We start from the raw sequence: 26,163 nt of genomic DNA, 5'->3' as shown, positions 1-26,163 counted from the left end.
CCAAAGAATAGGAGAAAGATCTTCCCCATGTAACATGACGTGCCAAATTTTTTATACTCAATGCCCTGACTGATGAAGCAAGCATGCCATATGCCTTCTTTACCACCTTATTCACTGGTGTTGCCACTTTCAGGGAGCGATGGATTTGAACCCCAAGATCCCTCTGTATATCAATGCTCTTTAAAAGTCCTGCCATTAACTGTACAAGGATATGTGGAATTAACTGCCTTAAAGATTAGACTTGAACAAAGAAACCTACACGAATATCTGGTTAAGATTAGAATTGAACTATAAATATAGATTATCAGCTGTACAGAACATTATGGCTCCAACACTGCTGGCTGTAATGTCAGATAAATTGATTCACTGAAGTTCACAAGATTATTGAGCAGGTTAGTGGCTAATTTCAGAACATTTTCTTCTTGAATGTTTTATCCATGGTTAATCATCTCCTTCAGCAGACTGAATAAATTGGATCAAGCCAATAACATTACAAATGGTACGTGGTCTCAAAGAAGTGGATCAACTTAAATGTCCCAAACAATACAGTCAATTCTTAAGATGTTATGATAACGTTGAGCTGGAATTGACCTATATCCCAGCAATAGAGCCAAGGGTGTTAATCCACGCCACTACCCAGCCAAGCTGGTCTTTACTCAAAATTAAACAGATAAAAAAATGCAATACCTCAAACTCAAGACAAATTTAATTCATAAGTTTAGTCAGAAGATTTCCTGAATTTATTACATTCATTACAATGAACAATGAGATTTGAATACATTGCTCACTAAAATGGAACAAAAATATATAACATATCCTTTCTCTTTTGTGTTTCTCTTTAGGACAATTTACAATTGGTTCTCAACTAATACACCAAAACAAAAATAATGATAACATTAATATCTGTGAACTTGGGACAAAAATGGTGGACAATAGTATATAGTACACAATCAATATGCACGCATCCCTTCTCAAATTACATGTTTTTTTTATTTGAGCTACTGTTGTTTTAAATTTAAAAATACAAGGAAATAAGCAAGTATATTCTAAGCATTCTATGAACCATGTATGTTCCAATATCGTGAAGCAACAACATGCAGTGCAATGAACAATGGAACCTCAAGTCATGCCGTATCAGCAATATACCAATCTCTGCCACATTGTGGAAATGTTTAGAAAGGCATCACCAAATAAAACTGAAAATGTAAAGGGAAAACAGACTTTGACTGTTAGCTTCCTTCCTCTTTGCAGCCAACTCAGACACCAATTTGTGCCTCTCTGTCTGCAGGACCCAGTAAGACTTAAAGATGGAGTGGACTGGACAAGTGAAAATGCTAATTTGAAAAAAGAGGGTTTATACCCTTAGAATATCAGAAATTCACAGACACTCAAAGTGAAATTTCCCAGGAACTTTAAGTATTTGCAAATGAGCATTACATGCAAAGATATCAATGAACATTATATAGTGTGAAAACCTACTTGATAGGTTGTGGATTTCCTTTTAAACAGTGTACCATGTGAAAAGAATAATCAGTTTTAGATTTATGGCAAAAAGAAAATTAATGTGAGTGACTGTAGTACATGGGACAGTAGAACTGGCCTGAACAAAAAAGTAAATTATTGCTATTTATCTCCATAAAGCAAACAAGCCAAGTACACGAGGAACAGAGCCCCACACTATGTTTCCTTTATGCATTTGCTCTCCATTACTAGGATACCAATTTATTGGGTATAATCAGTATTTAGTGTTACATAACAGTTGTTTATCTGGTGAAACTAGTCCATAAAGTAATTACTCAAGTTTTTTGCCCAATTTGAACCAAACCTTTATACAGTAGGCAACATCTTTCTACTTGTGCTTGTGTGCATTTTCATTTTACATCCTCAAGAGTTATATTTTGCATAATAATTTTATTTTCCATATTGAAATAAAGTTTCCTGCAACATAAATTATATTTAGACATATAATTAGTATCTTTACTCAACTTCAAGTTTTTTTTAAGTATCATTATTAGCCAGTTAAATAACTTCTGTTTTGAAAGAACTTGCATCATAACAGGTCCTGATGAATTATATCACAAGTATGTGAAACGTCAATGAAAACAGAGGATAACTTGTACCAACATTTGTTATGAATTAGTCCTTGGGCACATCAGTGAGAAGCCATCAATCCACACAAATCATTTGAAAAGATCTCCCATAATGGATTAGGCACTTGTTTAAGTCAGCGTTTTCACTTCTACCATTCTGCGTCCCCGACAGCTTTAGAGAACACATAATCCCTCCCATTGAAGGTCATTATTCCATCTTTAAGATAGAATTTCCACTTGTTTTTACTCCTGTGAATCTAATACAAAAAGAAAACACTCAATATTGCAAACACAGTATATCACATCAATGATGCCAATGATTACTCCCATAAAACTGTCTTTCAGCATAGAAAGGTAAACTAAATAACAATGCCAGATTCATATAGTTACCATTAGAGGACAGGAATGATGTAATAAAATGAAAGAAGAAACTGCCTTAAAATAAATTTTAAAATCTGAATATACACAGAATTCCATGAAAAATATGAATTGAAAAAGACAGATTAACAACACAGAAATAGATCTTTTGTCAAAATCCTGTGTTCTGACAAAGGATTGACAACTGAGCAATTTATATTGCAATTAAAGTCAGAGAGAACAAACTGACAGTTACATACAATTGTTCACACCTTCATGATGTATCAAAATGAATTAATTTTGTTGGAAGTCAATTGTTTGGTAACAATAGCAACAAATTAATGTATAACAACACATTTCACAAATAGCAAGGGCCACAAATGACCAACTATTTTGCTTTCAAGGTGATCATGGTGCAATGAACATTGGCTAGAAAAATAACTCATTCTTCAGAGAAGTGCCTCAGTATCTTTTACATTACCCAAACAGGCAGGTGAGGCCTTAGCTTAGTCTCATTAACAACCCAGAATTTCCAGCAATGGAACACTGAAGCATCAGGACAAGTAACACAATCAAATACTCAAAAAGTGAAATCAGTGTTTCCTAACCAAGACAAATACCACCTGTGAACCAAGGAGTAGGATTCATTCCAAATATTTCCATCCAATCCAATTTTCATGAACTTAAGCAAGCTAATTATGGTATGTTCTTGATTCAGTTTCACTGGTTGAAATGGCACAAAGAGCACAGGCAACTGCGGGAACTCTGAAAATCACTCTGCTAGCTTTACATTTATATGGCTATCCTTTCCAGTGAAGAGGTGCAGTTTTATTTTCAAATGCAATCTCAGAAACTTGCAGTGCAGGAGAAGACTATTTGGTTCATCAGGTCTGTACGAGCTGCAAAAGAGCTGTCCAACCTAATCCTGTTCATGATCCAGGCAGCATTGCAGGTTACGGCGCTTCAACTAAACATTAAGTACTTTTTAAATACGATTCCTGCCTCTTCCAAGTTTTCAGTCAATTATTTCCAGACCCCTCATCCTCTGGGTGGAAAAGAATGCTCTACTCCCTTCTACAAATTATATTAAATCTATGCCTTCTAACTCACCACAGCAAATTCATATTTCTAAGGAAGTTCTTCATTCACTGAATAGTTTTTTTCCTCTCCACCTCCAATTGTTACTTCTTCCTCTCCCTTGCGGTTCACTATTTCTCTCCCTTCCCCTCTTTCCAGCTCACACACACTCTTCCAACTTTCAAACTTTGGACAGCCATGTTGCAAGGAAGTCTTAATCAGAAGACTTGTAGGGTTTAATTCTTTTCCACGGATAAACAATTTTATTTTTAGAACCAGTTTGAACAGAATGAAAGTTTCGCTATGCCAACGTGGAGAAGGAAAAACAGTCTGAGAAAGACACAAAGTCACACTGACCAAGTCAATACACTTGACTCTGTTGAAGTTCTCAACAAGCAATAAGTTTTGGTTTAGAAAAATGATCAAAAAAATACATTCCGTGTGTAGTACCTAAAAAAAAAAACTGATTGTATTGAAAATCCTCTACTAGCTAGAGTTGGAGGATTTCTGTTTGAACAAGTAGATTTATTTTGCTGTAACTATAAATAACGTCAGTTTTGACAGCATGTCTATTGAAACAGGCAGAACTCCTACTTCTAAAAACATTGCATTTATAAAGCCAATACCATGTGCAGGAGGAAGTATTGCAATCATTAAGTTACAAGGGTAGTGGGAATGACCATTTATGGGATCTTCATGAATAGACATGAGGTGGAAATTAAAAATAAATGTCTGTATTTTTACAGCAAATTGACACAAGAAATCTCTGCAAATAGTCTTTGCAGATTTCAGCTTGAAGACTCCGCATAAGATAGTTTCAAATCACAACTCTAATATTTAAAGCTTATTATTGTGAATTTTATGAAGTTGAGAATATTTCAAAATAAATAAAAGTTAGGGTATTTTAAGATAAAGTGATACAATTTCAAGTCTTCACAGAAACCAAACTGTTCACAGGGTAACAACATAAAGTCTAAATTTATAGTAAAAACAAAATACTGCAAATGCTGGAAATCTGAAATAAAAACAAGTTTCTGGAGGCCCTCAGCAGGTCTGTCAACAGCTGTGGAAAGAGGAATGGAGTTAATGCTTTGAGTCTAGTGTAACACTTCTTGAGAACAGTTCTGAAGGCAACTCACACTGGACTCAAAACATGAACTCTGTTTCTCTCTCCACAGCTGCTGACAGACCTGCTAGGTTTCACCAGCAATTTGTCAAAATTTATAAAATCTCTTCAGGCTGACTTCTTTACAGCCCTGGAATAAATAGTTTAGAAGGGTATTTTGCAGAAGTCCAACACAGTTCTGCTTGATTTGCAAGAAATATCTGTAATCTATCACCTTGGTGAGGAACAGGAAAATGGACGGTCATCGTATCTACCATGAATTCATGTGGAATTTGTTCCATTAAAAGTCAGAATGAACAAAAGAATAGCCTGTCTGGAAAGCAAAAAGGAGGCCACTAAGTGTTTGGCAATGAAATTCTGCTTGACATGGTGGGCAACTGTCAAATGGATATAGTGATTAATTAATTTGATGAACTGAGGACAAAAAAACCTCAGTCATTATTGTGTAAAGGAAGAGGAGTGGGTGAATGCAAAAGCTTGAAAACTGAGACATGGAAAAGCAAAAAGCTCAGTTGAAGAAAATGGAACAGTTTGAGAGACTGCAGTTCAAAATATGTTATCAGCTTTGATGCCTCCATCAGCAGAACGATCTTTCATCTTATCACCTTCCACATTCAATCTTGCATCAGTTCCATCACTTCAGTGTAATTGTACACAAATATATCTACACCCCATCCCCAATATCAGAATTGCAAAGCAATTTTTTTCTCTCGAAGAGACTCTGGACCACTTTTCCAATGCCTCCAGCATCACCCTTCCTTCCATTTTTCTCATTGTTTGGGGCCCCAAACACAGCTTTTCAAGTGAAATACCTTGTATTTACTTCAATTAAGGGTGTGATCATTTTTCCTGCTTGGTGGTGGTAAGGAATGAGCCAGGAATGGGACATTCTACATTAAATATATTTTCAAAGTGAAACAAAGTGAAGCAATCGAGAGCAAGATCAAATTCAGCTAAAGAGAGCACTCGCTGGTAGATAGGGTTTGCTCAGGGTGCCATTCAAGGAGAAGCCAGAGATGATACAGGTAGGGTTCCAGAGGGGTTGGATATCCTGGTGAAAAGGGAATAATAATGACAACTTATCATGGGGCTTCAGAAGTTTCACAACATAGAGAGAGACTGAATTTATCAAGGGAGAATGGAAACAAGATGGAAACCAGTTTAGTAGTACAGGAGGAAACAAGGTCTGTTCATCAAGTAAGAAAGAGCAATATCAAGCTGAAGATCAATACGATAGGAGATGCCATACAGCAAAGGCGACCATTCAGCCCATTATATTTTCTTAACAAACATCCAGTTAATACAACTCCTCCATCCTTTCCCCATCATCTTCAAGTTTATATCCCAGTTCCTTTTGAAAGTTACTGTTGAATCTGCTTTCATCAACTTTTCAGGCAGTGCATTCATGATCATCACTGCATAAGTGAAATGTCTCCTTGTCTCCAAATAACAATAATCATTTAAATCCTTTCTCCTGAAGTCCTGTGTGAATAGATTGGTTAAAAATAATCGAAAACAGAGATGGAGTATTCCATCAGGCACAAATGGGCAGAAAAGCCTCCTTCTATACCATAATTCTGCCTTGTGGAACTATGAATACTTATTTCTTTATTAGGTTGAAGGAAGTCTTCTCCTGAAGACTTCAATGCCATCTGTCAGATTGTCTCTAAGTCTGTTATCTACATATTTTGGAAAGCTCTTCCTCACCAACATGACTCAAACACATACCGCCAACATCCCATTTCTGACCACAGTACCCATTCTCATTTGCTACTAACTTATTTCTGCATTCACATTAAATTTTGTCTTACAGAATGATGCCACTAAGTAAGTCTTCTCCCCCCGCCATGCTGGCCAGAAAAAAACCTGACTTTTCACAACAGTGGAGTAGGTCTCCAAAGTGCCAAAATGGCACTGGAGACCACTTTCTAAATGTCCTGCCTCTAAATCCACTACCTGTAATTTTTGTTGGAGAAGAAGAAACAGGGACTGGTTGTACCTTCCAGATCCATGGTTCTCAGAGGGGATACCCAAAAAATAACTTTTCAAAATAAGTTCTAAATGTACTGGAGTTTTTCTAAATTAAATAGGCTTTTGGAACACTAAAACTCTCTTCTGGATCGGTCTGTGGCACCTTGGGGAGAGGTAAGGTGCCTTTTGTGATTGATAAAGGTAGATATGAATGTGGATAAAGACTGGATAAACTAGCTGGAACTGTCAAACGCATTAAATCTCTTGCCCTTCAGTTAAAAGAAACAGTCTGCAGTTTAAAAAAAATCAGTGCTTGCTATTTCATTCTGCTGGCATTAGCTCAAGGTCTATCATTATTCGATTTGTGCTGCATGGCTGATTTAAAAGCCTATCATTATCATACTTTTATTGACAGCTGAGCTCTTGATGTGTATTTTATGGCGCAATAGTAATGTTCCTTACTTTTGGGTCGGGGGCCCAGGTTCAAGTTCCACCTGCTCTAGAGGTTTACCATAACACTCTGAACAGATTGGTTAAAAATAATCAAAAACGGAGATGGAGCATTCCATCAGGCACAATGGGCAGAAAGGCCTCCTCTGCACCATAATTCTGCCGTGTGGAGCTATGAATATTTCTTTCTACATTAAACTGAAGGAAGTTAATCACAGCATTGAGACTTTTTTAAAAACATTGTGAAGTCGTGAGTAGACACTTTCGACTATTTATTTATTTAATCTCAACGTGGGTCCTGAGTCTGCCTATTGTGGGCACTCTGAGTTAGCATGGAAGGATCACGGACAAATGGTAGTGGGTGCAGGACATGGGATGGCATTAAGTTGCCCTAAGGGCTATAATGGATTATAGTGGTGGGTGGCAGGGCATATATTGGCATGGAGTGCGTTGTGGAGGGACATAACATGGCATGGAAGGAGTGTAAGGGGCTGCTGGCAATGGAAAGTGGGGCCTAGCTTAATATGAACAGTATGAAAGGCTATCGGGGTTAGTGGGTGGAGGGCACGAGGTGTCATGAAGGGTATGAGTAGCAATGAGGGTTGAGTATGGTACTTGAGATGGTATGGATGAGGCATGGTGAATATATGAAAGCCGAGTGCTGATTCTGTTTTGTTTGGTTTTCACAACTGGGGAAAGTACTAGAACACTAACAACAGTCTTTCAGACTGCCTACTTGTACACCCAGCAGCCCAAATGGACTCCAAATTTTTTCTAGCAGTGGAGCACTTGCATTTCATTAGCACCCCTATATTGGGAGGGAAGTTAGACCACCCAGCACTCTTTCTCCGGAGTCAAGTTTGTGGAGCTAGGGATCTTCCTGATGCCGAGCCCCCAATACAGGAGCGAAAATTCAGACCAAACTGCTCCTTCTGCAATGCCCTTAGTTACTATGAAATTGATTCAGTGACAGTATTCCTGCATTTACAGTGGAATAAAACTCAAGCCTTAAATGCATAATCTAGGTTATCATTTCAGTAGCAAGAAAAGTCATTGCCACAGTGACCCAACATTACAAAATCTGATTCTTGCAATTAACTAATTAATATAATTATGTAAAGGTGCTGCCATTTCATGATCACAGTGAAGTCAAGTGAGTATCATAAACAGAACTAGTACAATGTACTGTGGCACATTAGCCATGTATGTTGACAGGCTGTTTCTTCCATTTATTGATTCTTATTGAAATGATCTATCACTACTTTGTATACGAACCAGACATCAGAAAGTCAACAGGACGATATTTTGAATCAATACATTATCCATATGACTCCTTTATTAATTCATACAACTATTTTATGATTTCATAATACAAGTATCATTCTAATATCAGCAGTGTTGCTTTGAGTTCTAATTTGATGCACCCATTGAACTATTTTGTAAGCACCAACCAAACATTCCTCCCACCCAAAAGAGAACACTTTTATTCACCTTATTGTAATTAGTCACTTAAAATTACAGAACCTGCAGTTTGAAAGTTGCAATTTATGACAGCAAGATTTAATTAATTACAAGGAAGTTCAGACAAATTTCTAATAACGAAAATAATGACAGAGATAGCTAGAAACCATCGGTGTACTATCCATTCACAATCAGGCCACTACCTTTGAATGGTTAGAACCTCTGCTTAAGTAGCAATGACTAATTCCATTCCTTTCATTGCTATTCATCCCATTATCCAAATCTTATGAACTCGACAGTTTTACTGGTTAGTTGGGAAGCAATTATAAGATGTTATCTATTTTCAGACAAGTAAGCATTGAACTGTTCAAACAAATTTCATACTGTACTCTGGAATTGCCTCAAATACTCTACCTTGCTTTATCTTTCTGACCTTGTTCAAGATCTGCCTTTGCAATCATATATCTGACCACTTTTCATAATTTCTCACTTGGAGTCTGACACCTAACTGACACTTTTTCTTTCCCCCCCGCTGTACATTGACAGGACTAAGTAAATATAAATTGCTGATGTAGAAGATCTTTTTTGACAAGAAGGGTGGGAGGAAGGAGTAAAGAATCTTCATTTTTCTTTGGGGAAGTGTTAAATACATCCTAAAATGGAAAGAAAAGTAAAAGCCAAGTGGCACTCGCCCATTTCGAAACCTACAGCTTCAAATAATTTATAATACAGAACACCACCTGCACAGACAAGACTCTGCACTACTAACCTTTTCTGCATTCCTGGAATTTTCTAAGTGAACTGTGATCATTTAGCTCTTTAAACTAAGCCATGTAGAACAGATATCAGAACTTTTAAATTTTTAATCAAAAGTATACCACATACCTAATTATAAATTGTACTGGAACGGAGAAAAAAAAGCTCCAAACATACAATAACGCTGCTTTCTTTTTCTAACACTGTTTCAATTTTTAACATTTGCATTTTACTCTCATTTTTTCTGAGATATATAGATCTTGTGGCCTGTGATGAGCCAAACATGCACCCTGCTTACTAGGTTTCTACATCTGACCTGACAGGTAGAAAGACAGCCAGATATGTACTTCTTTCCAACTTTACATTGGCATATGGTTAAATATTTAGCTTTTTCTTCCACCATTCCATAGCAAAAACACAACAGTAGGGAATTGAAAACAATTGCTGCATTAATCTGCACATCTTTAAGTGACCTGGTTATGGAAAACTTTTAAAACAAAAACACAGCAATTTGAAAGAAAAATATCAATACGTGTTTGCTTGAATGTACTAACACAAAAGTACTTACCTTGTCATATTGGCAAACAATTACATTTTCTGTATCAAACAGATCAGGTACCTCCTGTTCACTGACATCATCTCCTGAATTCAAAGGATCCTGCAAATACATTGCATTCAGATTAATTTATCTGCCATTAACTACCAAAGAATTAATAACCAATAACACTTTTGCAAGTTTTATATATAAAACTGAAAAAGAAGATAATTGAAGAACCAAAGTGCACAAAATAACAACCAAGACTGAAAAAAGATAAAGGAAAGGAAATGTATTACTGTAGTATCTTTCATAACCCACAATGCTTTACTGCCAATGAATTATGAGGTGTGGTTAGCAATCTGATGTTGGGAAGAAAGGAGGACAAGGTAAAACTGAAAGTGGCCAGGGTTGCAAAGCTTCTAAAATATCAAAATAAACATATGAACATGTATTAAATATTAAAGATTAATGACAGTTGAGAGAAACAAAAAAGAAAAGACTCAGAGCAATACCAACTATACTAAATGTGCTGAAAATGCAGGTTTAGAATTTTACAAAGTAATGGTTGCATTGGAAAATTTTCAGTATTTTACTACTCTTCATTTGACTTGTAGAAATCAGTAAGTCTCTTTAGCAAGTTGCAAGGAAATTGAGGTCACAATACTTTAATGTTCAATGACACAAAACAGGCTAATCTCATGAGGACAGTCAAGCTCTGGCCCACAAGATCATTAAAAGCATAACAATTTCAAGATTTAAATGAAAGTCTCTTTCTCTTCAAGAAAAGCTTCAGAAGGTACAGAGAACAGATCCTGTTTCCAGTATCAGGAATACTACATATGGAGCTGAAACAGAAGTGTTTCTTTCCTCATGAATGGAATCATTGACCATTTCAATAATCCATCTCAGTTTTGAGACAGCTTATTTAAGCAAAAGAAATGAACTCAAGCGAGAGATCCCTTATACAGTAACACTTGTTGAGCAACTAAACTCAAACTACCATGTGTTACTTCCTATCAATCTGAGGGGGCAAATAATAAGGCGTTAAAACCATATATATCAATAAGGTCATCCCCCTATATTTATACAAGATCAAAAGTTATAGTCCAACAGGTTTATTTGAAATCACAAGCTTTTGGAGCTCCGAAAGCTTGAGATTTCAAATAAATCTGTTGGACTATAACCTGTGTCATGTGACTTTTGACCTTGTCCACCCCAGTCCAACACCAGCACCTCCACATTATATTTATGCACATGCTAAAGCTTTTCAGCAATCTCAACAGGTTAAATAGCTGATTCTCTGATAAAGATCTAACCCAGTGCAAGTAAAGATAAGTTATACAGAAGTATGCATTCAGTGAGTTTGGAGTTAATACAATAATGAGAACACCTTGAACAAATAATGCTAAATCTGAAAATTCCATGCCTGTTAAGGTTTATTTCTATTGTGCTTAGCAGTACTTATGTTATCAACCTCTTTCCCCTTGTCAAAAATGGCTAATAAATGCAGGTGACCAACTCATCTTTTGAGTATTTCTGGGATTCAAACTTTCTTTAAAGGCCAGCATTTATTTCTCATCTTTAATTACTCTCAAGATGATGGCAGTTCACTACTTTCTTTAATCACTACAGTCTTCGCATTGGAATGCTAAACATCTGCTAAACGTCCAATTATAATACACCAGTAGAACACATTTAGTTCAACTTAGTCCCTCTGGTCCTGTACGGTAGGCAGAAAGCCTCTGCCACCGATCTGGATCCATTGCAATCTCTTTTGGTCCAGTCAATGTGGTATTCTGCTCCTGAATGTCCTCCGTGAATATACAACACCAGATTTTCTTTGTCCATCCCATCCTTCTTTTTCCATCTGGCAGTGGTCAAGGTCCAGTGGGTTTAATATATGTCCTTCCACCCTCATTTGCCTTTCTGTTATAATGTTCCATAGATACTTCTGACCATTCCTCTGCAGCACTTCTTCATTGATGTTGTCTCTTCAAGTAATGCTCAGGACTTTTGGTAGACAATAGTGATGGAAGACCTCCACTTGTAACACCTATGCACTTCTTTTCCATGTTTCACTGGCACAGACTGCAGTTGGTACTACTGTGGACGTGCAGATTCACAGTTTTATGGCTGTGTTGATGGCATTGGATGCCTTGACTAGTAAAATACAGGGGAAGAAGGAAAAAAGGCAAAGCAGTCACGAGAAAAATGTAGGCAGGTGCATTCTCCCCATGAGTATGAGAAAAGGAGCAAAGTACAATACTGCAAAAGAATAAGACACAGGGCTGGTAACAGACCAAGAACAACAGCAAAGATAATGCTGCAATAGGCACAATTCCTGCCAAGTGATATCATAGGCAGGAAATTCTTGCTTGTATTGTTAACGGTATCAAGTTGACTGCTAAAGAATAGCTCAAAGAAAAAGGTCAGTTTGTGAAAGCAAAGCTGTCCATCCATCACTGCTGATGCTAAAAATTTCTCTGTTAATATTAGCTATGATAAAGCACTAATGGAGACACTTTAAAGATTATAACAAGACGTCTCTTTCAGAGACCAAATGCAGACTCGGGGACCGGTTCACAGAGCATCTGTGCTCTGTACACACCAACCAACCCAACCTTCCAGTTGCTATCTATTTTAATTCCTCCTCCCACTTCTGTGGTGACATGTCCATCCTTGGCCTCCTCCACTGTCAGAGTGAGGCCAAACATAAACTGGAGGAACAACACCTGATATTTCGCCTTGGGAGCTTACAGCCCAATGGCCTCAATATTGACTTTACCAGCTTCAAAATCCCTCCATCCCCAGCCTTATCCCATGTCCAGCCCTCTGCCTCTTCCTCACTTCCCTGACCTGACCTAACCTAACTTGTCCGTCTTCCTATCACCTATCCGCTGCACCCTCCCCACTGACCAATCACAATAGGGTTCTACCTGCATCCATTTATCACCATCCTACCTACCCTTCCCCCAGCCCCAACCCCCTCCCTCCCTCTATTTACTTCTGGGCTCTCCACTCTCTCCCCTCTCTCCCCATTCTTGACGAAGGGTTTGGGCCTGAAACATTGACTTTCCTGCTCCTCAGCTGCCGTCTGACTTGCTGTGCTTTTCCAGCTCCACATCTTTTGACTCTGGCTTCCAGCATCTGCAGTCTTTACTGTTTCCAAATGGAGACGCTTGTTCAGTGGTGGGCACTGCTGAAACTGCCATGTCCAGCACTGACTGTTGCTGAAGAAATTGGTCCTGATGAACACTTCATTATCTTTTTATGAAAGCAAACTTTACATTTACTTATATCACCTCAAATATAAGATTTAATGTACAGTTACTCTGTCTCCTGGGATTCGTGCCAGTAACAAATCAAAACATCCTCTTATGGTTTTGGCTGAGAATTTCAAGCAAATCTGACAGAGGTTACATTTTATTTTGACTAATAGAGGTACCACAAAAACACATAAAACTTGAAGACATATATCTCATGAAAACAACAATATGTCCTCAACCTTTGGGCAAAAGATACAAAGCAACATATTTACTGAGGAGCTTTGGTCATATAAAAAGAGCAGAACTGACCTAATCTGACAAGCAATGATGGTGTGTTGTACAGAATACATCTTTGGAAACAGTACAATAGAAAACTTATGTGAGCAATGTTCTGAAAATTAAACATCATTTATGGGAAGCATTCCTTCTAGTTCTCTCTTTGTTTTTCTAAATTGCAAAAAAGTTTCATCAACTCTACATTTTTGAAATAATTTACAAATCTTCTGCTTTAACTAATTTCCTCCTCACTTCAAGGTCATAGATGTAGCAATCTTAACTATTGCAATTCTTTCTCATAATCCAACTTCATCCATACTTTCCCCTAGAATCCTTAACTTTTTAAACAAGAGCCTGACCTCACTACATCAGTGCTTCCAACTTAGCTTTTCCTCTTGTATTCTTCTCAATCTATCTAACAATCTACACTAAGTGTTTTGACAGCACAGGCAAATTTCCCAATAAAAAGATTGTACACCAAATATAAAACCAAGTGCCCCGTGCCATTTCTCATAATGCAACAAAACATTAGGCAATTCTATAGTTTAGAAAATTGATTTACCCAAGTGGCTTCACAACTTATAGGCCTTTATTTTAAATCAAGCATATGACTGTCACTCATGGCAATAATGTTTACTCTGGTTAATTAGATTATTGAAACAGACAAGGAAGGGTAAAAACGAATTATGCAACAAGATGTTGTTAATGAATTCCAGTCAGAACCATGCAAGAACTCATTGCACATATTCTGAATAATTTTAAAAAAGTCATCATTTTGTGAATCAATAAAACTCAGTCTTTGGGGTTTTGTTCGAGGCCAGGAGCTGCAGAATTTTCCCAACTCATTTTTCCAAAGATCCAGCTAATGTTTAATTCTTCAAAAAACACCATCTGTGTGGCTTGCATATTTGCTTCACATAACTCATTATTCTAAAAAAAAATTGACCAGACAGATTCACAATGTTGAGAGATTTGAGCAGAGGAGGCAAGGCAAGTATAGAGTATTTATTTATAAAATAACTGGAAGATTATTAAGTTTATATGGATCATGTAGCAAAATGTCATCGGGGAATCAAAACCTCTTCAGTAGCCAAAAGTCTCAAATAAAGACCAGATTTGGTCTGAACGATTGGCAAAAATCAATACATTACCTACAAAGGAAATATTGATATTTTGGACTAAGAACACTTTTTAATTTACTGCCTGCATGAACAAATTCATTTTTCTGAATTAACACTTCAGCTTTACAAGTTATATAAAGAACTAATCATCAGCTATCAACCCAGTTATTATCACATATCAAGGGATTGGCTTTATAAATTCACACATTATGCTTCAGAAGTGTGCTTCAGACCAGAATACCTAATCAATTTGAAATTTTATCTAATAAATATTCTTAATTTGAACAGACCTTTACTGCTATTGGAGACACGGAGATAATATCTACCAGACCTGTAAGATCTGCCGAGTCACACAAAATATACTTTAGAAGTTGCAATATGTTAAAGCTTCTGTGCCAGCATTAACTCTAAATTTATCCTCTTAATTTGCTGAAAATGAGATGAGGATCTGCACCAGAACAAACGTCAAAATAAACATTTTTACCATACTTTCATTTAAGGTTTCCAAAAACTGGGCTAAACAAAATGGAAATCTTTCAGTACCAGTAGAATGTATGTCCAACTACACAGATGTAGAATTGCCTCCACTAGTGATTTTTTGAATTTTCCATTTATCCTATGTCAGCAGGCAATGTTTCTCATTAGGTTTTAGGGCTCCAAAAACTTGGAACAATTTGCCCTTCATTCAAAAGGCCAAAACACAGGCAATTTCTCTTTGTAATATTTAATGCAATATTTTGTTACATTTTATCATTTTCAGATGCTTGCGAAATCCGGTCTAGATTTGAATGCAAGAGGGAAACCAAGGTGTCATAACTTTTGAACTGTCAGAAAAATAATACCAAAACATTCTCAGGTTCAATTGTTGATCTGTCTTGATTGCACAGGCAGTGATTGAAACACAGAAATATATAAAATAGGAGGACTACTGCCTTTCGACACTTCAAGCCTGCACTGAAATTCAGCGTGATCGTGGCTGATCTTCCAACTCAGTACCCTTACTTTCTCCCCACACCTTTTAATCTCTTTATACCGAAGCACTATTATCGAACTCTTTCATGAAAACATTCAATGTATTGTCTCAACCGTTCTGTTGTAGAGAATTCCACAAGTTCATCACTTTGGGTGAAGAAATTTCTCCTCAGCTCAATCCTAAAAGGCCTACGCTGAATTGTTAAACTGTAATGCCTGCTTCTGCGGATCCCTGGTCATTGGAAACATCCTTTCTGTCTTTACCCTGTCTAGTTCCGTTAGAATTTTATAGATTTCTATGGGATTCACCACTATTCTTCTAAATTCTGGTGAACATAGTCCTAACTGATCCAATCTCTCATCATACGTCTCTCCTGCCACCTCAGGACTTAGTCTTGTAAACCTTTGTTGCACTCGCTCTGTCGCCATAATGTTCTTTTCTCAGACAAAGAGAACAATATTGCACACAATACTCCAGGAGTGTTCTCACCAAAGCCCTATACAATTGCTGTAAGACAACCTTGCTCCTGTAGTTGATTTTAGAAAGCACCTCTGCTTCGCTACTTTGGAAACATGCAAATTCCCAACTCCTCATGCATACTCGGTCATCCCTGGGCATCAGCAAGTGACAAGGCTATATGACATCAATGCTCTCCTTTCACAGGCAAATGGTCTATTGATACAGTCAAGACTTAAATATGAATGATCACTGCTTGGGTGAGCACCTTTTGAACTGTGCTCTAGTAATGAGTCAATTCCTTCAGGACAGGAGAAAGAGGATAGAGTACAGCATGGAAAACTATAAGCAAAGAAAACTGAGGTAATCAACAAGAGAGAGAGAGATCTGTCACTAAAATAAAACAGCTCATCTTAGCACAGCTTTTATCAGTGATTAGGTACTACTTGCATAGCCAATATACTGAGATACAGCATGTTAAGAGTCAATTCCAGTAAAAGCAATGTACTCAGACCGCTCAACAGAACTACTGTTCCACTGAAAAAATCCAATACAGATGAGAATTTTTAGCACGTACATGAATCTGGATAGAGTCAGATGTTTACTTGTATTAGGACTGCATCGCCCAGGGATGAACCAGGGATCACATTATTTTGGTTCTGATAATGTGTAAATGATCTCTGAATAAAAGATTCCATAGGAAACAGTGACCATGACACAGCACCAAGTTTGAAAGTGAAAAACTTGGGTCAGAAACAACAGTGCTAAACTTAAATAAGGGTCATTACAAAGGAATGAGGGCAGAGTTGGCTGCAGTGGACTGGGAAAGGAGTTTAGTAGAAAAAACATTTGATGAAAAATGACAGATATTTTAAAAATAGGTCATGACTTACAATAAAAATATATCTCAGTGAGGAAGAAGGATTCTCGGGAATAGGATAAGTTAGGGTTAAGGTTAGGGTTATTTATTCACGGGATGAGGACGTCACTGGCTGGACCAGCATTTATTGCCCGTCTCTAATTGCTCAGAGAGCAGTTAACAGTCAACCACATTGCTGTGGGTCTGGAGTCACATGTAGGCCAGACCAGGTAACAATGGCAGTTTCTTTACCTAAAAGACATTAGCGAACCAGATGGGTTTTTCTGACAATCGACAATGGTTTCATGGTCATCATTAAATTTTTAATACCAGATTTCTATTGAATTCAAATTCCACCATCTGCCATGGCTGCGTTTGAATCCAGGTCCCCAGAACATTAGCTGAGTTTCTGGATTAATAGTCCAGTGATAATACTAATAGGTCATTGCATCCCCAATCATGGTTAATCAAGAAAGTTCTTGATAGTATCAAATTGAAAGAAAAAATGTAATGTGGGAAAAAGCGCTTAAGCTTGGAAAAGTTTTAAGAACCAAAAGATGACCAAAACATAAATTGGGAGAAAATGAACAAGTGGAAACTGTCAAGTCCCGTAAAAACGGAGAGTAAGAGCTTCTTTAAATATATAAAAAGAGTGGCCAAAATGAACACAGTTTCCTTAGAGAATGAGGCTGGGAAAATAATAACGGGGAAACAAAAAATGGCAGAGCGGTTGAACAAATACTTCATACATCAGTCTCTTACACGGAAGCCATTAACAGCATTCCAAGAATACTAAATAATCAACTGGAATTGGGGGGCTGTAGGGGAGGAAGAGGAGGAAATAAACATAATAATAATCATTGGAGAAAATATACTAGATAAACTAACAGAGCTAAAGGCAAAAGAAATCCTGAGCCTGATGAGATGCATCCCAGGATGTTAAAGGAAGTAACTTCAGAGATAGTGGGTGTGCTGGTAGCACTCTTCGAAGAATTGTTATATTCAGGAAAAGACCATAAGTCCATGCAGCCCATTGAGTCTACTCCGCCAATTGATCATGGCTGATGTGTTTCTCAACCCCATTCTCCTGCCATCTACCTGTAACTCTTAGCCCCAAACTGACCAAGAACCTATGTATGTCTAAAGTATGCTCATTCACAGAATGAGGATGTCACTGGCTGAGCCAGTATTTATTGCTTGTCCTTAGTTGCCCTTCAGAAGGTGGTAGGGAGCTGTCTTGTTGAACTTTTGCAGTCTATGTGCTATAGGTAGACTCATGTGCCATTTGGGAGGGCATTCCAGCCTTTTTGAAGTCCTCATGCACAAATTACAAAAAGCTATAATACAAATTCAGTAGTTATTAGGAGAGGCAAATAGGATGTTGGCCTTTATTTTGAAAAGAATAGAATGAAAAGTAGGGAGATCTTTCTAAAACGATACAAGGTGCAAGTTAGACCACAGTTGGAATACTATGAACAGTTTTGGTGTCCTTATCTATGGAAAGGCAAACTTGCATTGGAGGCAGTCCAGAGGTTCACTAGGTTGTTCTTCAGCATAGAGGAATTTTCTTATGAGAGGCTGGATCTGTACTCACTGGAGTTCAGAAGAATGAGAGGTGACCTTATTAAAACCTACAAAATTACTAGGGTACTGTTGACAGGTTGTTTCCATTTCTGAGAGTCAAAGGCATAATCTCAGAGTAAGGGTCACCCATTTAAAACAGGTGAGGAATTTCTTCTGAGGTAGTGAATCTGTGGATTTTTTTTTTTTAAAACTGCTGACAGTTGTAGAGATTGTATTGTTAAGTGCATTCAAGGCTGAGATGATAGATTTTTAACCAGTAATGGAATAAAGGGTTGTGCAGGTAAGACAGGAAAGGGAAGTTGAGGATTATTAGATCAGCCATAATTTCATTGAATGCTGAAGCAAACTCTACGGGTTGAAAGATCTACTTCTGCTCCCACATCTTATACTTATTACAATTATGTGATTAGTCATCTTAATAGGAACTAAAATAAATAATCAAAATATTTTACATAATTACTTCTTCTATAATTTCTTCTTTAGGTTCTTCATCAGAGCCATCACTGGAAGTGTCGGGGCTGGAACTATCGTCTTCATCATAACCTTCAAGTGCTTTAAGATCTTCAGCATCAATAATCCCAAGTATATCATTTTCTTCCACTTCCCGCAGGTTACCAATTTCTTCATCAGAAGATGTATCATTAGTTCCATCTAACTGTGGGATGGATGACTCTTCAACTTTGGTTGGTTGTTCCTCAGAGGTGGCAGCAACCATCAACAATGTCTCATTCACCTAAACAGTAAAATCAAAATTTAATTCACCAAAACAAAATAATAGCCAACTTGTAAAGCAAGTCCAGTCTGGTTTAAGGTTACTTGAATGTATCCTTGTGCAAGTTTGAACACAAATACTTGACTGTAAAAGTTACTCCATTAAGGTGATACATTCAAATACACATTTTATTTGGGGGAGGAAAAAAAGAGGAATTGTTTCCACAGATTTGGATCATTTCTAGACCTACATCTATTGTGGAAGTTTCAGAAGGTGAACACAAAACCTTTGTGGCAAACTCTGAAGAAAATTAGCAAAATGGTAACTTAAGAATTTACAAAAACCTGTAAATTACTGCAGTTCTGCTCATTTAACCTGCTGTTGCTGTTTGGCAATAGACCTTCATCTTGCAGATGCTAGATGCCAATTCTGACACTTCACTTTCAACCATGACTCCATCACCAATCATCAGACTATAATTTCCCAAATGGTCACTGACATCAGCTCCTACGGAGATCTTCCCCTCTCCTTCCCAGAAACTCCATCAATGAACTCCAAGCCTAAAACTCCAGAGCCTGCATCTATCTCTTTTCTAAGGTCCACTTGTATGACTTCCCTGGTCGCTTCACTGTTTTAACCTCAGAGAACTTGTTTCTTCCTACAGATGTTGATGTGTTCGCCGAGCTGGGAGACTTGATAGCAGATGTTTCATCCCCTTACTAGGTGACATCCTCAGTGCTGTGGAGCCTCCTGTGAAGCGCTGTTGCCTTGTGCCAGTTTGAATTTATATGGTCTGGTTTTTGCTGCTTCCGGTAGGTGCTGGTTCTGGCTGTACATTGTAATGGTCACTTTATCGGGTCTAATTCAATGTGTTTGTTGATGGAGTCCGCGGATGAATGCCAAGCCTCCAAGGATTCCCTGGCTGTCCTCTGTTTGGCTTGTCCAATGATAGTTGTGTTGTCCCAGTTGAAAGCGTGGTTTTTCTTGTCCATGTGTATTGAAACCAAGGACATCTGGTCGTGTCGTTTAGTTGCTAGCTGGTGTTCGTGGGTGCAGGTTGCTAGTTGTCTGCCTGTTTGTCCCACATAGCGTATTGTGCAGTCTCTGCATGGTATTTTGTAAACCACACTTGTCCTGTCCATGGTATCTATTGGGTCTTTAACCCTGGTCAGTTGCTGTTGGTTTGTGTGCTGATATGATTCCTAGCGGTCTGAGTGGTCTGGCTGTCAGTTCTGAGGTTTTTTTTTTAATATATGGTATGGTAGTTATTGTTTCGGGTTTTGGGGTGTCCTGGTTATATACCAACCATTACAATGCACAGCTGGAACCAGCACTTACTGGAAGCAGCAAAAACCAGACTCTAGGCCCGAAACGTCAGCCTCTCTGCTCGGCCTGCTGTGTTCATCCAGCCCTGCACCTTGTTGTCCCATATAAATTCAGACTGGCACAAGACAACAGCCCTTCACAGGAGGCTCCGCAGCACTGAGGATGTCACCTAGTAAGGGACGAAATGTCTGCTATCAAACCTCCCACCTTGGCAAATACACCAAAACCTATAACCAGCACCCGAGCTATAAATCTTCACTCAAACCTTGTTTTTTTCCTACCTTATTCTACATTTCTTTCCACATTTTCTTTTGGGTCCAGTTTCTGCTGGAACTTTTCTGACACACTCTTCCACTTTAAAGTTTCTTGATCTCAACTGTCTCTTTTTGCAGTGGACATCCAGTCACATTAGAAACCTATCCTGCACCAGGATAGCAATTTCTTCCTTTAAAAAGGTCCAAACAGTCCCTGACCACCTCAAACCTACTGTGGTTGATTGAACCTGTTCTTTTACTGAACATTTTCCCTTTTGACTCATAGGAAGATTGTGATTAAGAGGAGTATGACTAAGTCATTCAGTCCAATGATCTCCTCTGCCATTTAACTGGCTCACTGCTGATCTTCTACTTCAATGCCATTTTCCCCATGCCATTCAAACCCCCTTGACACCCTTAATGTCTGGAAAACAACTGATTTCAGGCTTGAATATACTAAATGACTGAGTCTCCACAGTCCTTTGGGATAAAGATTCATCACTCTCTAAGTGAAGAAATACCTCTTTATCACTGTTTCCCCGGTTCTAGACGCCTGAATCAGAGGAAACATCTTTCCCTTATCTCTCTTATCAAGTCCTCTAAGAATATTGCATGCTACAATGAGATTACCACTGATTTTTCAAAACTCTAGAGAATATAGATCCAATCTCCTCAAAGGAGAATCCCACCATTCCAGGGGTTAGTCTTCTGGTGAACCTTTGTTGAACTCACTGTATTTCAATTATATCATTCTTCATAGAAGGAGACCAAAGACTGAACATCGAACTCCAGGTGTGGTCCCACTAAGGATCTAAAGAATTGCAGCAAGATTTTTTTAAAATCCAGTACTCCTGTATTGTTAAGGCAACATACAACTTGTATTCCTCTTGGCTTGTTAGCTTTCAAGTGACTTATGAAAAGGACACCCAAGTACCTTTGGACATCAACACTTCCCAATCTCTTGTCATTTCAAAAATACTTCGCCTTTGTAATTTTCCTACCAAAGTGGGTAACTTCACATTTCCATGTGCCATATTCTTTACTTGAAGCCCTCTTTGCATCCTCCTAACAATTGACAGTACCAGCTAGCTTTATTTCATCAGTAAATTAGGAAATATGACATTTAGTCCCTATATCCAAATCATTGATAAAGGTTATGAATAGTTGAGGGCCAAGTACTGATCCTTGCAGCACCTCACTATTCACAGCACCTCACTATTCACAGCCTGCTAACATCAGAATGACAAATCCATTCCTTCCATTTTCCAATCCTCAATCCAGACCAAGTGTTCTAATTTTAGTTACTAATCTCCTGTCGAACCTCAGCAAATGCTTTTGATGATCCAAATACATTATATCCTCTGGTTCCCCACTTATCTATTCTGCTAGGGGCATCCTCAAAAAAACTTCAAACACTTCATCAAACCTGATTTCTCTTTCATAAATCCATGTCGACTTTGCCCAATCCTAACATTATTTGCAAAGTGTCCTGGTGTCACATTCTTAACAATAGATTCTAGCATTTTCCATAACAATTCATTTACTGGATATGGATGTCACTCTCTGGACAGGAGATATTGCCCATCCTTAATTGCCCTCAAGCAGGCAGTGGTGAGCTGCCTCCTTGAATCACTGCAGTCCATATGCTGTAGGTAGAACCACATTGTCATTGGGCATGGAATTCTAGGATTTTGACCCTGCTACACTGAAGGAACGGTGATATATTTCCAAGTCATGATAATGAGTGGTTTGGAGTGGAGCTTGCAGGTGGTAGTCCTCCCATATATCCAATGCCCTCATTCTTCTAGATATAGTGGCCATGGGTTTGGAAGGTGTTGTCTAAAGATCTTTGATGAATTCCTATTGTGCATTTTGTAGATGGTACACATTGTTACTGCTGAGTGTTGGTGGTGGATGGAATGGATCTGGTGCCAATCAAGTGGGCTGCTTTGTCCTGTGAGTTGGTGCAGCTGCCCTCATCCAGGCAAGTGGTAAATATTCCATCACACTCTTGACTTGCACCTTGTAGGTGGTGGTCAGGTACTCACTGCAATATTTCTAGCTTATTCTTCTAGCCACAGTTTTTGTGTATGGTACAAATGTGTGTGGTACAAATGCTACTCGCCATTTGTCAGCCTAAACCTGGATACTGTCCAGGTCTTGCTGCATTTGGAAATTGACTGTTTCAGTATTTAATGATTTGCAAATGATGCTGAACATTATGCAATCATCAATAAACATCCCCGCTTCTGACCTTATGATGGAGGGAAGGTCATTGATGAAGCAGCTAAAGATGGTTGGGCCTCTGACAACCATATCTATCCTTCAGCTAGCAGACCTTCACAAGCACCTATACACTTTTACCATTTCCTAAAATTTTGACAGCAGCCCTGTGTATATGGCATTTCAAGTGTTCATCCAAATGCTTCTTAAATGTTGAAGTGGTTCTTGCCTCTACCACCCTTTCCTTGGCATTTCTGGCGCACTCAAGATTGGTTCAAAAGCAGTGGATTAACGATGTTCCTAGTTGCTCCTCTCATGAGAAACATAGTAAATCCACATGCCAGATAATGTGAAATAATTAGCGACCTTTTTACTGTTTTCAATACTCCACTCAGTTTGTATTTTTAAGCAGATAAGACACAGTATAATTCACATCAGAACAATCCTTTATGTCTCTGCTTCTCAACTTCATATTGTCAGATGCTGTATTTTATTGACGTAAAATTTTCAAATCTGCATATTAATATTTTTCAGTGTTCATTTTTCTAATATCGCTTACCTGGGGTGTAAACTGTTGGACTACACACCGCTCAGAAACACACTGCGGTATTTTTGTTCTTTCACTTTGTTCAGATGCTTGATTTTGTACAATAAGCGTATGTGCTAGAGGAGCACTGTCTGAATCTTGAATTAACAGATGCTGAGTCTGGCCTGTGGTCACTTGTTCTTCCACAGACTGTTCCAGTTGAGTTGGCTGTGTGGATAGTACATGTTGTCCTAGTGTTCCTGTGTTTGCTATGGACTGTCTCTGAATAACAATAGGTGGCCCTGTCTGTACCCCCATCCCAGAATGTTGTAAAACCACCTGTTTCATTGTGCCCTGTTGCTGAATGTATACGTGTCTCGATATGCCAGGCTGTTGCAGAATAGATTGATTAGTTACATCAAAAGATTGGTTTGTCAGCAATTGCTGATGTGTGGAAACTTGACCTGAGTTGGATTGTTGGAGTGTGGGTGCTTGGTCTTGCGAAGACTGCTGAATGGCATGTGTTTGACTAGAAACTGAGTTTTGTTGGAAGAGAGCTGTCTGCCCTGTAACTGGATTTACTTGATGAATGAAATGACGAACAGGCTGCTGGAAATATTTCTGGCCTGCAGCACTTTGTGTTACCATCACTGGGACATTGACTTTATACATGTGACCTAGAAGAGACAAAGATTGAACAGGATGAACAACATTTGAGGGCAGAATTAAATTAGAATAGGCAGTATCAGCAAAAGACAATCAGAAAACTTGTATGCCAAAAGCAACACTGTTCTCTCAAAAGATGCAAAATAGAAGTATTTTTAGGAATTTTATTCAATGCAAGTTAATCCATTGATTGTTGTCTTCTCAGAGCCCTAGCTTTCAAAATCATAGCAATGAAATAAGAGTATCGTTCATAACTAAATAAAGGCATAAATAGATTTAAAAATGTTCAAATAAACAAGCACCAATTGCTATTCAAAGTTACTATTCAAACTGGTGAGAACTGTGATCTGAATACATTATAAAAATGAGGGCCAAATATCAAAAATTATAGCCAAGAGATTTCCAAATGTTTTTCTGAGTCTCTGTTTCAAAGACTTATTTCCTATCTGTCCTCTCTTTTTAAGGAACAGCAGGGTCAAATTAGTCTTTGCTAATAGCACAAAAACAGACAATAGCAAATCCGCTGTGTAGTAATTGTGCAACAGAAGCAGCTGTCATTGGCTCAACATTCACTTTTAAAAATCAGCGGGAATTCAAACAATGGATGCAATGCTGAACTGACCCAATGTTATGAGTTCACCTTTGTATGTCCTTTCCATGAATTTAAACTTAAATTTACTTAAGATATCAAGACTTTTGAGTTTACTTTGGGCACTGATGATTCGCTTCCTCAGCCAAACCTTTTTTGTCTCACCTTTCTTGGATATCCTTTTCACATCCACCAGTTTTGGGAACTTCTGCTACAATGAATATGTAAACAGCTGACACATTAATATTTTGCTTACATACAGATTAAATGTAAATTGCTCTTTAACTGAAAACTGGGAAAAGCATTTCCTTTTAACATGATCTGAAATCTGAGTACTGTTATAATGAACGTCAATCTTTCTAATTTAAAACTTTAATTTAAAATTTAAATAGAACTCATTCCAAAACGTACACTTAGTACTTTTAATCACTTAGCAGAGAGCCAGAAAGCAAACAGCAAAGTAGCTGGGCAGGTGATGGCGCATTGATAATGTCACTGGGCTAATAATTCAGAACCCCAGGGTAATGTTCTGGGGAATTTCACCAAGACAGATGATGAAATTTAAATTCAATTAAGCAGATCTGGAAAAAAAAAAGCAACTAACTTAAAAGTGACCATGTAACAACCGTCAAAAGCTACATGACAACTCGTCTGTTCACTAACATCTTGTAAGAAAGGAAATCTGCAATCCTGATCTGGTCTGTCCTACACATGACTCCAGATCCATAGCAATGACTTAACTACCCTCTGGGTAATTAGGAATAAGCAATAAATGCTGACCTATCTAGCAACACCCATATTCATGAACCTATATTTAAAAAATGTTTTCCCTGAATCTACGCTTTCCTCTCCTTCAGTTTTATAACTTGGTAAAATTTTATACCTTTGAGATAAATTTGTCATGGCTTACTTTTTGCAGGGCTGCAGCTAAGTTGTTAAATTGCCAAAATTGTTTTTTTCGTTAGCCTCACAAGACCTAAACGTTTGCAAACCCAGAAATCCAATTATGTCTACTTTTTTCCTTTTCTTAAAAAATATGCATTTTAAAATGCTGTTGAAATGCTTATATTGTCTTAGAACAACATTCTATGCCAGTTCTAATTATCTATGCATCAAGTGTGTTTGGTTCACAAGCTTGGAGATGTTTTTAAGCAACTTGTTCAGTCATGTTATGACACATCTCTGGGCACCTGAACCTAGATCTTCTGGTTCAGTGGTTAGGGGCACCACCATTGTGCCACAAGAGACCTCAAGTTTGTATAGATGAATAAACAGCTTCTATATCGCCTCCTTACAAATAATGTGCACCTTGAAGAGACAGAAGAAAGCAATCTGGATTTACAAAAACAAGAAAAATAATCCAATGTTTAAAACTGAAGAAACCAACTTATATAAAGTGATCAAAAACAAAGTTGCTGGAAAAGCTCAGCAAGTCTGGTAGCGTGTGTAAAGAAAAAAACAAAGTTAACGTTTCGGGTCCGGTGACCCTTCCTCAGAACTGAGGAA

At 37.9% G+C, this 26,163-nt stretch overlaps 1 protein-coding gene across 1 annotated transcript in view; it reads right to left on the bottom strand.

Moving 5' to 3' along the window:
• Positions 1-820: 820 nt before the first annotated feature.
• LOC109910961 (stonin-1) overlaps positions 821-26,163 on the bottom strand; it is a 95,736-nt gene continuing 70,393 nt past the window's right edge. The window contains exons 8-11 of the mRNA XM_048600967.1: positions 23,436-24,079; positions 18,822-19,094; positions 9,857-9,946; positions 821-2,347 (exon numbers count right to left, since the gene is read on the bottom strand). Of these exons, the coding sequence (XP_048456924.1) occupies positions 2,240-2,347; positions 9,857-9,946; positions 18,822-19,094; positions 23,436-24,079 (1,115 nt within the window). The 3' untranslated portion in view covers positions 821-2,239. The remainder of the gene's footprint in view (positions 2,348-9,856; positions 9,947-18,821; positions 19,095-23,435; positions 24,080-26,163) is intronic.

This window comes from Rhincodon typus, chromosome 9 (assembly GCF_021869965.1).
Source record: "Rhincodon typus isolate 14 chromosome 9, sRhiTyp1.1, whole genome shotgun sequence".
NCBI lineage: Eukaryota > Metazoa > Chordata > Chondrichthyes > Orectolobiformes > Rhincodontidae > Rhincodon > Rhincodon typus.
This window is presented reverse-complemented; position numbering and strand designations above follow the sequence as displayed.